Below are 15,337 nucleotides of genomic sequence, written 5' to 3'. Positions count from 1 at the left end.
TACAGCCTCTGTTCGCTTAAAATATTCAAATATTCCATCTGAAATTCATAGCCACAGAAACGAATATGGAAAAAAGGGATGAAAAAAAAAGGGTACAGCAGTTCCAGGTGGAGTTTCGCGCATGAGATCGTCTGGCAATGCTGCCACCAATTTGATAAAAGAACATGACCTGAATAAGCAATTTTACCGCCCATCAAAAGAGAGAGAGAGAGAGAGAGAGAGAGAGAGAGAGAGAGAGAGAGAGAGAGAGAGAGAGAGAGAGAGAGAGAGAGAGAGAGAGAGAGAGAGAGAGAGAGAGATACTCAAACTGTCACAAAACGGATGAAAATACTAAGTTTCTGAACCCATTTAGAGGAAACACCTGAAACACACAGGGCAGTCTTCTTCAAGTTGAAATAAGTGGTTGTAATCAGGTTCCTTCAGTAAAACTCTAACATTATACCTGACCATTTATTGGGAAAGTTCTCAAAGGGTGATGAGAATTAGAAACCGTCGTGTGTTACTAAGAAATAAAAACATTACGCACAAGTCAATCATGACGATCAACTACGAGAAAAGCAAATATGTAATTATAAAAGGCCCCTTTTCTCTTGAACCCTTAAAGTATAAGAATATATGAATAAATGCATAAGACAACGCTCAAAGCGCCCTCCGGTCTAGTCATGCAGAGCAGTAGGAAAAAACTGGGTTAAAAATTTTATAATCTTCTACACTGAATTTACAAGACAAAAAATAATACGTAATTACCTCAGCATAAATAGGTACAAAGTTCACATAAAACATAGAAAATGCTAATAATATTCATAAATGCAAATAGCATTCATTAACAACGATGAGAGTACACAAGTGGCATATAGATATAAATGCCACTGAACACGCAAATAATCCGCAAATTTCATAGTCTTTTTGGTATGTCACTCATTTTGCCAGTGACATCATGAACCATACGAAAACACTTATCCCAATAAATCCCCCACAAAAGAACGGTTTATAATATTGAACTTGTATTTGGATAAACATTTCATAAAAATGAACTGTCAGTAGACCCATTTCTCTCTCTCTCTCTCTCTCTCTCTCTCTCTCTCTCTCTCTCTCTCTCTCTGAAACGTGACCTGTCTTGAATTGAGAAACTTACCGACAACACAGAAAGTTTAGTTCTTCCTCGACTTAATAAAGATGAAAGGAGAAGGAAGGAGATCTCAAGAATTGTCATTGAAATGTAGTAGTGTGGCATAAGAGTGACGCGTTTCTTATAGCATTGGTGACCTCGTGATTTGCTTGAATAGATTCACGTCAGGAATGTGAAAGACGTCCAACGACGTCTCCTGCGAAAACGTCAAAACATAAACATGTCTTAACAAACAAAAATCTACCTATTCATGGCCACGCACATCGGTTACTTTTCTTGTCAATAATTTATATAACTAAAAGATACATCGGAAAATCGTGAAACCAATGAAAGAACTACGTTATTTCTTTGAAATTACACAGATAATGTCCACCAAATATCACACACACACACAAAGATATCCAACATAAAAAATATCTAATCGAGTACTGTATGACCCCAAAATCTGACCCACCAAAACTCGGGGACAACATAAACGCGACTGATGCCAAATGCCGTAAAGCTCGATAGTCCTTCGATGTTGTCAGCTCAGTAGTTTCTTGATGGCGTCAGTTCAATAGTTCCTCGGAGGCTTGTGGGGGAATGGCACCCTCATGCCAAAAATGCTTGGCAAACCGTGGCACCTTCTGGAACGCCATCCGCCCTGCTCTCCTCTCTTCCCTTCCCCCCATTCAAGTGGAATATTAACTAATTATTATCTATCTATCTATCACATTCCACAAGCAAATACACTCTCGCGGCCAAGTTGAAGGCTGATATTTATAACTAAAATACAAAATGGCAATATCAAAACCATCTCAAAATTTTGCCATGTTAATAAAAACCGAATTTCCTGGACCGAGACCGAGGAGAGAGAGAGAGAGAGAGAGAGAGAGAGAGAGAGAGAGAGAGAGAGAGAGAGGTGGATGAGCGTAGGTTAAGGGGGCGCAGTTGTGTATGCATAGTAAAACACAAGGTATATAGAATAAGGGAGACCCTTATTCTATAAACCTTCAGCAAAACAGTATCCATAAGATAAGCGAAAACGTGAAAAGTAAAGATACCAACGAGCTTATTTTTATTTCCATTTTATTGTTTTTTTTCTTTAAAGAGTTCTAACAAAAAATACAACTTACAAGATAACATACCAATAATTCCATCAGTCAGCAATATTTAAAATGACTTTATACAAATCTTTAACAAGACTAACATTATCAGATCAAAAATATATTCGATAGAGATTTATGTAGAAATATACGATACACTTTCCAGAGGTCACATTTGCAAAAGAGAGAGAGAGAGAGAGAGAGAGAGAGAGAGAGAGAGAGAGAGAGAGAGAGAGAGCCCAGCAGGGGATTAACGTGAAAGTTCCAACTATAAACCCCCCCCCCCCCCCCCCCACAAAACCCCCCCCCAAAAAAAAAAAAAAAAAAAATCAAGTGTTTTCTTTTGCTTAAAGAATTATCGCTAAACACCCCGAATTTGCTACTAGTCGGAAGAAAACTATTTGGGTACGTTTAAATGAGAAACCCCTTGTGTACCTACTGACAAGTGTGGTGAAATTAGGTACCTAATAAGTAGTCGTTTGTTGTGTGAGACAACTAGCTATATTTCTGGTGATGGAAGTTCACTCTCTACGTGGTTCGGAAGTCACGTCAAGCCGTTGGTCCCGTTGCTGAATAACGACTGGTTCGTTGCAACGTAAAAACACTATATAAACAACTATACTCGGGCTTTAGATAGTTACATTCAGCCTACATTCAACAATAATAACTATCTTATTTCGAACATTAACGGCGTAACTCGCATGCAGTAAATTATCAAAACACTCTTCAGTTGCAAATGTACCCAGATATCCTTTTATTTACCTAAAACTTACACATAGCGTAAGCCCGGGACGCAGTGTTACCATACGCAAACGCCACAGGCGGGTGGACAGATGAAAAAAAAAAACAAGTATAGCTACGGTGAAGGCAAGAGACTAGCAAACTTATCTTAAACTGAGAACTGGATGTCCAGCACTTTCTGAAGTCATCTGCTATATAGGAAAACACTTTCCGAAAATCACTGTCGTCTTGACACTATACTAAACCGTATTGCGAGTACAAAATCTGAACTTGACCATCTGCCATGTTTAAAAGATGCTCAGAGCCACACGGAGAGAGAGAGAGAGAGAGAGAGAGAGAGAGAGAGAGAGAGAGAGAGAGAGAGAGAGAGGTGGAATCTGTGCCAGATGCAAGTGATCTCACGATGCGACAAAGGACTCCCTTGTGTTACGGGCGAAATCTCTTCTTTTGACGCTTTGAAAAGCTCACTTATTTTTCTCGGCCGTGGTTGACCACTCTAACAGGCGATTTCGTTAAACTCTTCCATATTCGAGAGAGAGAGAGAGAGAGAGAGAGAGAGAGAGAGAGAGAGAGAGAGAGAGAGAGAGAGAGAGAGAGAGAGGTGGCGAATGGCGACGGGGAATATTTTCATCATGAACTCTGATGGGTCAGGGAGAATTAGCTTTATCTGTCCCAAGCATAATGGTAACGTTTAAGGAAAGGAAGAACGTAGATTATACACTCTACGCTCATGGCAGCTGCTATGTAAGCAATGCTGCTTCATTCTAATCAAAGACCACAAGTTCCTGCCCATGAAAAAATTGAAAAAAAAAAATCAAATTATATATATATATATACAATATATATATATAATATTATATATATATATATTATATATATATGTGTGTGTGTGTGTGTGTGTGTGTACACATAATGATTATAATCACTTCAACACGTGATTCGTTTAGCACACATACCACAAGTGAAAAAAATAAGAGGCCGGTCAGGATCTAGACAGTCTTTAGTTTGTTCACTTGTGGTAATATATATATATATATATATATATATATATATATATATATATATATATATATATATATATATATATATATATATATATATATTTATATATATATATATATAGACATATGTGAACCTAGACTTTCAGCGATTGTTAAACTGTAAACAAAAGGAACCATGCAGCATGAGGACAAAGTTAGTCATGCAAGGTTCGTGTATGCAAGACAGCTCTGCCCCCATTAATCGATGGTGAAGAACAGCACATTCAATCTAGCCATTTACCACTCTGGTTCCTTCCCCCTATTTCAGAGCTCTGCCCAATTCTGCTCCTTTGAACGCGGCTTTTATTATCGACCGCATCACCCTTCCCTCGTTTAATTGCTTTTCCACACCTAATTAACGATCGATCTCGCAACACAACAGCCCCGGGTCCTTTTGTACCCTCGGCAATGTGCTTTAAATCGAAAACTGTGGACATTTGAAACAAAATGACCGCTTCATAAATCTTGAGATTTCGCCAAAAAAAAAAAAAAAAAAAAACAAAAAAAAAAAAAAAAAAAAAAAAAACAGAGAGAGAGAGAGAGAGAGAGAGAGAGAGAGAGAGAGAGAGAGATTCTTTTTAATTTCAGCATTAATAATCGTCTTCATGTCATTACAAACTATCATCAACGGCAGAAGAAAGACCGAATTACATTTCACGTTGAGGCCAGAGTCCTATTCCCTCTCGACAATTGGAAGAGAGAATTTTCAATCTCATTAACGCGAGGTGGAACTAAGTCTCTCACTCTCTCACTCACTCTCTCTCTCTCGTGCACACATTAATCCAACGTGCGCGCGCGTGGCGTTTTGGTAATTGCACCTCTCTCTCTCTCTCTCTCTCTCTCATTAATCGAGACTGTCATTAACAGTGAAATCTAAATGCACCGCGTTTCCAGAGACAATTAACGATTACATAAATATATCGTTGTTCTCCATCACTTATCAATCGTTGTTCTCCATTACTTATTAATTAGTTAGCTTGCTCATTAATGACGACGCGACAGTGTGAAGTTGAAGTACACAGCGTCAACGACTTACATTTCTCTTCCTGTTGCACTCAGGACGAAGTTACTACTAACATTATAAATCACGGGTCGGTCAAATTATATTTTGAAGTAAAATCAACATAAAGTATAGCTCCGTTTTACTAGACATTTATATAGTTTCAGATGTAGCAAACAGGGAGTTTGTTTACGATAAATCCTCCTACCTTGCCAGAAATGTTAAATAAAGGCTCAAAAACGTTAAAGGAGAGCCGGTTCCGAAGCAGGGCACAAACGAGAGAGAGAGAGAGAGAGAGAGAGAGAGAGAGAGAGAGAGAGAGAGAGAGAGAGAGAGAGAGACTATCATCAGGTAATTAAGGGACAGAAGACCTCCGTTGTAAAGTATTCTGGTATGAACTACGAGCATGTCGAATAATTACTTTGCACCAAAACATTACAATGGCCACGCCCTCTAACAATCAGCGCAACTAGTACTTATTCAGGCTCTCTCTCTCTCTCTCTCTCTCTCTCTCTCTCTCTCTCTCTCTCCGCCTTTTAAAAAAATCTGACACCGGAGTAATTTGACTTTTCCGACTCCTCCGACCTAACAAGTAAAACGAGGCGCGATGCGACCTCCAGCTTACTCGGGACGCCAGTAAGATTTTCCCCACACGCATAAGTTGTCAACATTATATTCCTAACTTTACGTGAAGTGGTCTTCGTAATTAATACTCACAATAAGGATCTCACAAAATGGACATAAATTAAAAGGGTTCACGCACTCTCACTTATAAGTGGAAACACAATAATCGAACAGAAACAGCCTAAATTCAATACACCAAATAAATTAAAACGTGCTACAATCTAAGGTAAAAAAAAAAAAGAACCTTGTTTCGCCAAATAAAATTAATATAAATAAGCTATATTTTACCTAAAATAATTTTTCTTTGCTGTTTAATATAATTCCTGTATATTTAACTCGACCCGAAACACTTTTTTTTCAGACCCTTTTTAGGCTCCGTAGACCTTTCCTACCGCCCCAACAACAACAACAGCAACTTAGTTTGTAGGCCTACTCGGGGCCTACAAACTATGTTGCTGTTGTTGTTGGGGGGGTAGGAAAGGTCTACGGAGAGCCTAAAAAGTGTCTGAAAAAAAGTGTTTCGGGTCGAGTTAAATATACAGGAATTATATTAAACAGCAAAGAAAAATTATTTTAGATAAAATAAGCGAACACGTATATTTTACGTAAGGCATTTCATCATTAATACAATTAAAATACCATATACTGGTCATAATCGTCAGATCACGTCAATACGGCAGCTCCAAATGCAACGGCCAAATTCTCAATTTATTCATTTAATATTTTCCAATATTTATTTTCCAAAGTAAACCGGATTTTGGGGACGAGGTGAAGTAACTGCCCATTTGCACCAGACTTCATTTTCCCCCCAAAATTCTGATCCGAGGTCATCATAGGAAAACGTATCATATATATTTGCTGTCAAGATAAGTTAAGTGTTCATTACGTGTTCATTGTTACGATCACGAATTGTTCGTTTAATGTTCGTTATAGTGATTACACTGATATATCTAGCTGATTATATTTTTGAAACCAAAAACGGTTCACCTATATGATTCCCCAAAAGTGTCCATCACGTGCAGGAAGGTCTCAGACCTCCTCTTTATCGACAACTTCAAAATTTATTGAAGCTCAAGTAAGTCACAAGAGCTTCAGTTTTTTTTTTTTTTTTTTTTTTTTTTTTTTTTTTTTTTTTGGGGGGGGTGTTGAAGGGTTGGGGGTTGCATAACTTTACATAATTTCTTCCAAAATATTTTCACAACACATCAATCAATTCCAGTTTAAATGTAATTCACAAACATCAAAACAAGGCAACTAAATCTTTAAAACAAATACATATCTCTTCAAATCTTCCCCGTCCTCGTACAGGGGGGGAGGGAAGGAAAAACGGGGTGGGGAGGGAGGGAGGGGGTTGCCTCTCCAGATGAAGGTGACGTTCGTTCTAGGTCTAACAGTTACCTTCGACAAATTCTCTCTCTCTCTCTCTCAAAATTCAACATCTCGCAGAACTTCGGCCTTGAAAATCCGGTCAATCGACCCATTCAGCTGTATCTAACTGCAGCCGCTGCTCCACAAAATACGGAACCACTTTAACAAGGTCCACGAATACGAAAGGAGAGAGAGAGAGAGAGAGAGAGAGAGAGAGAGAGAGAGAGAGAGAGAGAGAGGAGACTGTAGAACTCGAAACGCATTATTATTATTTCATTTTAATTGCATAAGCTTTAATAAAGGACAGTGTTAAACCTGCATTTTTTATTCGACAGGTGTAAAAACAAAGAAAACAACGCTTTCGACCCGGGCAGTGCCATTACATAAGAAAGGTTTACTTCTCTAAAGGCACGAGAGTACATACAAAGGTAGTAACGAAACCAGCACCATGAAATTTGCACCGCGCGAAAGCCGTCCTGAGGTGGCAGGTGCGCGCTCGCAGGCAAGACCAAAGTTGAAACAAAATAAAAGGAAAATAGGCAGCGGACAAAGTCCCACGCCTATCCAACTTGAAATGTTTATGAATCGGACGAAATGTCATTTAAAGTTGGGCATATATGCCAAACGGACAAAAACGGACGCACCGAAGGACCTCCAATGACCTTTAAATCGGCCATTGAATTCTTTACAGCCGCGACAGATGGCCAATTAAACCCGACAGGTTATGCTGCAATACAGATGTTCTGTCACGCCAACAACACACGAAATGAAATATAGATTGACGCAAATATAGAATCCCGAAATGGCAACGCTGACGTATTCCATCCAGCTCTCCGTAACCGGAGCGAACGCAGCTCAAATCATTATTCATGTGCTTTTGAAATCGAAATATATTTACACACTTCTTAACAAACAAACCCCCACCCATCTTTTTTTTGGGGGGTGGGGGGATTTAGTCACAAATGTGTGATGATCAGGATTATCGATAAGCCAACAAAATCATGGGACGAGTGAGGGGGGGGGGGGGGGGGGGGGGGGGGGGGGGGGGGGGGGGGGGGGGGGGGGGGGGTGAAGAACAATCTTCCTGCAGTGATGATGATGATGATGACAATAAGGAGGGGTGGAGGGGAGGGAGGGATTGGATTTCGGGGGGTGGGGGGGTGGGGGGGGGGTGGGGGGGGGGGGGTGCGGGGGGGGGGGGGGGGTGGAGAGGGGGGTAATAATCTTAGTGCCCAGCCCACACGCTGACGGGATACAATCTTATTCCTTCTTGTACTGCACCAACAGCAGCGGCAATGAAGGCAGGAGGAGGAGGAGGAGGAGGAGACGGCGGCTAGGGCTCTGCCTCAGCTGATGATCAAGGGGCACAGCTGGTGTTCCCATTCATACCCCAGCAACGAGGGAATGGCCCCAGCACAGCACCGGGACGCCGTCCCACGAGGCCCTGGGGCAGCCTCTTCAAAACTCGCGCACGACAACAGCCAGGGAGTCTCTAACCATTTCATCCCATAGCATCTACATCATCACCCTCATCATTCACCATCATCATCGACGACCGCCATAAATACCATCTGGACGTGCAACCGAGGAGGAGGAGGAGGAGGAGGAGGAGGAGGAGGAGGAGGAGGAGGAGGAGGAGGAGGAGGAGGAGGAGGAGGAGGAGGAGGAGGAGGAGGGCCTTTTGACTGGCGTTGCAAAACTTCTGGGAACGTCGATTAATCCATCTCTTTGCCTTTCTCTAATACCTAGCGATACAGATTCCGTTTTTTTTTTAACACTAATGGTCCGGGTTTTTCTATTAGTATTTTTCAATTTCACAACAGTAAATGATCAGGACCGATTCAGTTTACCATACAGAAATATTAGATCTATTTTAAAGATATTAGTCACTTAATGTTTTAGAAAACTTTTAGGGACCGATATCTTATCGGTTTGAAATACAAAGGGTGCGTATACTCTCTTATGCATACCAAGGGTTAATTGTTGCAATTTTGTTGCAATTTAATTCAAATTATTCGAATCTTTATTTATAAACTATCAGTGAGATGGATAGAATGAAGTTCAACTGCAAGCTGAAATTGTTATGGCTTGCTTGAGGAAACATTAAGAATGATTCAGAATACTAAACACATTTGTACCTTTTCATTTTCAGTTCTAAAAAAATTCCCTATTCAATTACTCTTGATACAACGTAAACTCCACATTTATAAATAAATACTATTTATACGGTCGTCAAAACAAAATACTTATCTATAATTGAAATTGAATCAAAGCTATTTTGGACGTGCTATTTTTAAAAAGGACATAGATCATAATGAAACTGATAATAATGGTTCATATTTTTTTTCTTTACTACGGCATGGTGGATAAAAAAAAAATTCATTTGCATAATGCCAATGATAACAGCAATTCCAAGAAAAAAAGGGTAAGTCGGAAAAACTCAAGACAGTATCCTGCCCACAACGGAAGAACAGTGGCGTTGGGGTGGTTGGATTACAAAAGTCCCGAGTAAGAAAACACGAAAAATGAGGAAAACGGACTTGCTCCCAAACCAAGAAAAAGGTCAGGAAAACCAGCCTCGTTTCCCACCCGTGTATCAATGTTGAAAATGTGCTTCATTCCGAAATAAGATCGATGATGCAGATACTCTCCATTCAGAGATGACTCTAAAGCTGGACAAGGGAAAAGATATAAAAGCTCGAGGCAACTTCGCAGTAATAAGAAAATAACGTTGTACAAGAAAATAACCTTGCAAAATGTAACGTTCAACACGCGTACATCTTCGCCAAGAAGTCATTCAAGATGATGATGATGATAAATCTTGACACTTTCGCTATAGCGAGTTTAATCCTTTTTATGATTATCTGGTTTGAACTTCAAGGACAGGGAAATACCTTACTTAACAATTTGTGTTACGCTATTCCAGTCTGAATAATGTGCATTGCGTGCACATAATATATATATTATATATATATATATATATATATATATATATATATATATATATATATATATAGATATATATTGTATGTACGTATGTGTCAGTATGGCGAGGGCGCAAAATATGCATTCCAGAAAGAAAAACAAATAACAGGTAGCAAACCTTTTTCCTCGTAAATTACAGAAATGTTTTTGTTTTACGTTGCAATATGTTGCATTCATTAGGAAGAGGGGGGGGCGGGGACCCCTATTAAATATTAAAACAGAACACAGCATTTTCCTCCGGTATGCGAATCGGAAATACTTCAATTAAAGAGAGACATAAGTTTTGCCATTTCACCGTTTCATGACCCATTTTGTCTCTCTGAGAGAAAATACCGATTTGTGAGAGAGAGTCAACTAGCCAGCTTCCTTTAATCTCACAAGTCTGTTGTTATTTACAGCAGATTTAGTCTTTTTTCATAAGGCTTTCATCTGCACGTTATTACTATATGAGTATGGGGATAAAATTTGGATCCATTGCAAAAACCAACTTTAAAAAATCATTCTATCAATACATAAATTAATATGGATCTTTGGCTCTATTTCATTTGAAGTCGACTTATGTAAAATTATAATGAATATTGACCGATCATAAATTGCGGTAAAAGTGAAATCCCCAGCATCCGAAGGGAGAGAAGAAGCGAAAGAATACCCCAAGCCAAAGCGTTAGACAAGAAAAGGGAGAGAGTCCCAAAAAGCAAGTAGGTACCAAGTTGTGGTTTGCATGAAAGCCAGCAGTGCACCAAAAAGCAACGGCATTATAATCAGCGAATGCAGTGGCGTCGCCACCACCTCCGCCTCCACTGCTACTGCGACTGCCACCAGCAACGGGCAGAGCAACTGCTAGAGCAACAGTGCAACTGGCTGCTGGCTACCAGGCTGCCCGATTCTCTCGACAAGACTGTCAGAGTCCAGAGCCGAGTGCGCATTTAATACGATGCTGGGAGGGAGAGAGGAGGTACGTGCGCTCCTGGGGGAGGGGAAGGGGAGGTGGTACGTGCGTTCTTGTGGGAGGGGAAAGGGAGGTACGAGCGTTCCTCAGGGGAGGGGGGAGGGGGGAGGGGCCACAAGGCACAAAGGGGGTAGGGGTGGGAGGAGAGTTTACTGTGTGCCACCTTCGCAGTATTCCCGTTCCTCGGGAACAACTATTCCGTGGAAACGAATAGCGTCAGACAAAAGGCAGGCTGACCTGCGTGGGTATCTCACCATTACACCCGTATCGAGCAAGTCCCACGTTGCAAGAGAGAGAGAGAGAGAGAGAGAGAGAGTGAGGAGTGGTCGGAGAGAGAGAGAGAGAGAGAGTATAAAAGGATACATGAAGTAGATGGCAAAAGGGGGAAAAAGGCGTCATTTCCCACATTAAGGTAATAAACCATTTTGAAACATCAACCAAATACAACAGACGGACTTATACAATAACTGGATACGCATTTGATGATCTTGTTGTTTTTGATTGAGCTGGCCTTATGCCAACACGGGCTCTTGCTCATAGAGTAGCCCGTAATTTTATGATAGAAAAACTTCAACCGTTTCATTTGACGTCAGCACCCCAACCTCTTAAAAATCTGATCCATATGCAACAAAGCAAAGCTCTCTCTCTCTCTCTCTCTCTCTCTCTCTCTCAGCATCCCCCTTACACGAATCAATCATTAGGGGGTTACTGTGTCATCCATTGGACACCCTCCTCCTGGGGAGGGGGGGTGAGGCGACTTTGGTAAATAATCAAATATAACATGTTCAATTTAGACATCGATGAAAAACGCCACCAACAGTTTGAAAGAATAAAAAGTGGTTAGTTCCAATGACTGAAGCCACAAACTTCAATGTATGGACATCAGCAACAGTGAAACTTGCAAGCTGATGAGATGACAATGTCATCAAGCGTTGGTTAGACTTTATTTACCTATAATAATATAATTCCACTATGCCACAAAGGGTCACAAACATTCGTTAACTTCTCGAAGAGAGCCTGTAAACCCTTCTGTCACCACCGCCACAAAGGTACTACAAACATAAATAGGTTTACGACCACTGTATGGTATATACTCCTGTATTCCCTAGCAATGGTGGTACACATGGTTGCTGTGCAAGGCCACCATATGGAAGGGTACGAGATGACAAGAGGAGGAGGAGGAGGAGGAGGGGTGACGTCAGAGTTACGTCACAGATCAATAGTCACTCCCCCCGGGTACAGAGTCAGCTGGAAGCAACTGTATACCCCCTTCCCCAACCACGTCCATCAGCCCCTTCCCCACGCCCGTCTCCCCATCCCATATCCCCCAACGAAACCCCACTAACATATTTCCCCTCTGCTTCTTCCAGTTTCCAATATACCATCGCTGCCGCTCCTCATCCAGTGGACGGAGTGTGCGCTCAACTTCGGAGGCTCATTTTGCCTTTGCTCTCTGGTAACAACTTAGCAGTTCCAACGCCATATATAATAGAAGAACCTCCAGCCATACACAGGAACGTTCCTCTGAGTAATGGGAACGACAGCCGCGGCTCCGATGGAGCTGAGACAAAGCATTTCTTTGTGCGTTCCATTGTGCTGGGAGTTGTTAGCCACGGCGAACGTTCGTTCATTCGCTGCTTAAGGCGACCGAAACACTCCAGCCCACTGGGGCCGAAACTGGATTCATATAGCTTCTAAAAGCAGCGCCAGGCTCCAATGACACACGCATTAGCTTACGTAGTTCTAGTGAATGTGATGTGAACTACATATGCAGTTTAATCTTTACCACTTCCAATACATATGTCAGAAAAAGCTTTGTCCACGTGGAGTGGGTGTTTGTTAACAATGGTTTAACCCCACTCCGATAAACCTTTTCACGATGACATTCTTGCCAAGGTCAACTGAAACCTCGCCAAGACCGACGCCGCCTCTACAATACGTGAAAGTTTTAGTAATAGATAATACATCCTTGGGGGAGGGGAAGTCTAAATGGCGGGATGTTACAAATATTACTATATATGTAATAAGCGACACAGAAAAATAAAATTTTAATACCGAGAAAGGTATTTCGAGGAGGTCAACTGAAACCATGTGTATCATCAGAGAAAAGCGAGATACGACGGGCGAACAAAGACAGAACAAAGGTCTATGTACGGTTCTTATGCTCACTCTCTCTGGACTCTGGCATTGTTTTTCAAGCATGAAATGAGACATAAAGCATTCATGTACAACGAATGCCAAATTTTATCAGTAGTTTCTTTGTACTTCGACACGGTTTTCATCTTTGTACCCTTCGTTTTTCCTCGATACGCGTCCAATACAAAAAGGAATATTACAATGCCTGATGAATATACTTAGTGACTTAACTATCCATTCATCAACTTTCTTCGCCTTACGAGAGAGAGAAGAGAGAGAGAGAGAGAGAGAGAGAGAGAGAGAGAGAGAGAGAGAGAGAGAGAGAGTGTCCCACTCTCTTATGGAGCTTAGAAAAAATGTCCCCTATTCCTGCTTTCTCCGTTTTTAACCTCTGTCATTCATTCTTTCATTAACTCGTTTAACATTTTCTTAAGTTTCATCTTACTTTCACCACCGCCCACTACCTACACTAATTTATTCATTGTATGAATATTTCCGACAAACATCCAAATTAAATTTCAATTTACCGAGCGCTTGGTGGTTATGTTACTTGCTCCACCAACCAGGCACACAGAGATAGACCCCGCCATGGAGGAGAGGGAGATCTGGACAATTTCCCGACAGATTCACTACGCATCTGTTGAACGGAGCAGTGAATAGGGGGCCAGTTATTAAGTCGGCTACGGTTCATCGCAGTTTCCAGAGAGGGACTGAGCAAGAAATCTCACCTACAAAGACTTGCTGAAAACTCGAAGCTGCCACTCCCCTCTTGATATGTATATAGTATACATCATGCTATACTTCCTCTCTTTTTCCCTTCATGAGAGGGGAGTGGCAGCTACATACATACATACACGTATGTATACACACACCGCTATAATACACACACATATATATATATATATATATATATATATATCTATAATAGATATATATATATATATATATATATATAAGGTAAGCTTCCTTCATATCAGCTACAAGATCTCGAATTTGACATCAACATCTCTTTAACTGCAATGCATTCCGGGCTAGTGGGTCAGAAAAGGCGGAACATCAAAAGCGTAAATTCCATTTTGGGATCTCGCCCACCAGGCCTCCGAAAGGCAGGCACGAGAGGCGATCTCAAGTTTCCCAGAGGTTCACTTAATTACAAGTTCAAGGTTCTGCTAGTCAACCCATCCCTTGTGTTCTGAGACTATGCATGTGTTCTACCTTGCAATTATTCTTCAGATTGAGAGAGAGAGAGAGAGAGAGAGAGAGAGAGAGAGAGAGAGAGAGAGAGAATCCTCTCTCTCTCTCTCTCTCTCTCTCTTCTTGAAAGAGAACAAAGTACTTAATTTCTCTCTCTCTCATATATATATCTATAACTATATATATATTATATATATATATATATATATATATAATATATATATATATATGTATATCTATATATATATATATATCAAGAGCCAGCAGGAAAATGAAAAACAGCAGTACCTAGCGCTTTCTGTATTCTTGACACACCTCATCAGGGTACAATATATAATGAATGAAAAATAGCTTCGAATATCAAAGGTAAACATAAAACACAAAGTAAAATACAGACAATCAAACAGCACCCGTCAAGAAGCAATGGTCCACAGCCAAGAATTACACTTAAAGGACAACAACAAATGGAAATGGAACTACTAAGCATTCAATTACATAGTTACGAAGTTGTCAACAATAAATTTCGTAAGCCAGTTATCTAGTTTATATTGTCCGTTGCTAATATTAAAAACACTACATGACTTATATTTTATTATACTAGATTCTATAATATTTCTTTTAATAATGTCTCTACAAAATAAATTTCCTTTGAATTGTTCCAATTAATTGCGTGATTAAATTATTCATATGTAAAAAGAGAGCACTCGATGTACTTCCTACACGTACACAATATTTTATGTTGATTTAATCTTGATGCCAGTAGTTTGCCACTTTGACCAATATATTTTATCACAATCTCTGCATGGAATTTCGTAAATGCAACCCGTTTGTAAATTTGGAGAGTTCCTTATTAAAATTGTTTCTGACAGACTTAGTGTTACTAAAAACAACGTTAACATTAAAAACTTTAAACATTTTTGGCAAAGAAAGAAACCTGTTGTTAAAGGTAAAACAAGTAAATTACTAGGGTCGAAAGCCTGTACATGGTCCACTGCATAAAATGTTTTCTTAGCCTTTCTTAACGCAACATCAACTAAAAATGCCGGATACTTTAATTTAAAAGCAATATCATAAATCTTGGTAATC

General features: G+C 40.2%; 1 protein-coding gene across 2 annotated transcripts in view; it reads right to left on the bottom strand.

The window, feature by feature from the left end:
* The window catches only part of LOC135201863 (ubiquitin-like protein 3), a 255,996-nt gene that overhangs the window by 20,229 nt on the left and 220,430 nt on the right, over positions 1-15,337 (bottom strand). The window contains exon 1 of one of the 2 annotated variants that reach the window (XM_064231163.1): positions 1,136-1,228. The exons of the other annotated variant lie outside the window; for it this stretch is intronic. Within the exon in view, the coding sequence (XP_064087233.1) occupies positions 1,136-1,213 (78 nt within the window). The 5' untranslated portion in view covers positions 1,214-1,228. Of the gene's footprint in view, positions 1-1,135; positions 1,229-15,337 lie in introns of those variants that run through there. 2 annotated transcript variants of the gene reach the window in all.

The sequence above is a fragment of the Macrobrachium nipponense genome, chromosome 28 (genome assembly GCF_015104395.2).
Source record: "Macrobrachium nipponense isolate FS-2020 chromosome 28, ASM1510439v2, whole genome shotgun sequence".
Classification (NCBI taxonomy): Eukaryota; Metazoa; Arthropoda; class Malacostraca; order Decapoda; family Palaemonidae; genus Macrobrachium; species Macrobrachium nipponense.
Note: the sequence above shows the minus strand (reverse complement) of the source record. Positions and strands in the feature narration are given on the sequence as shown.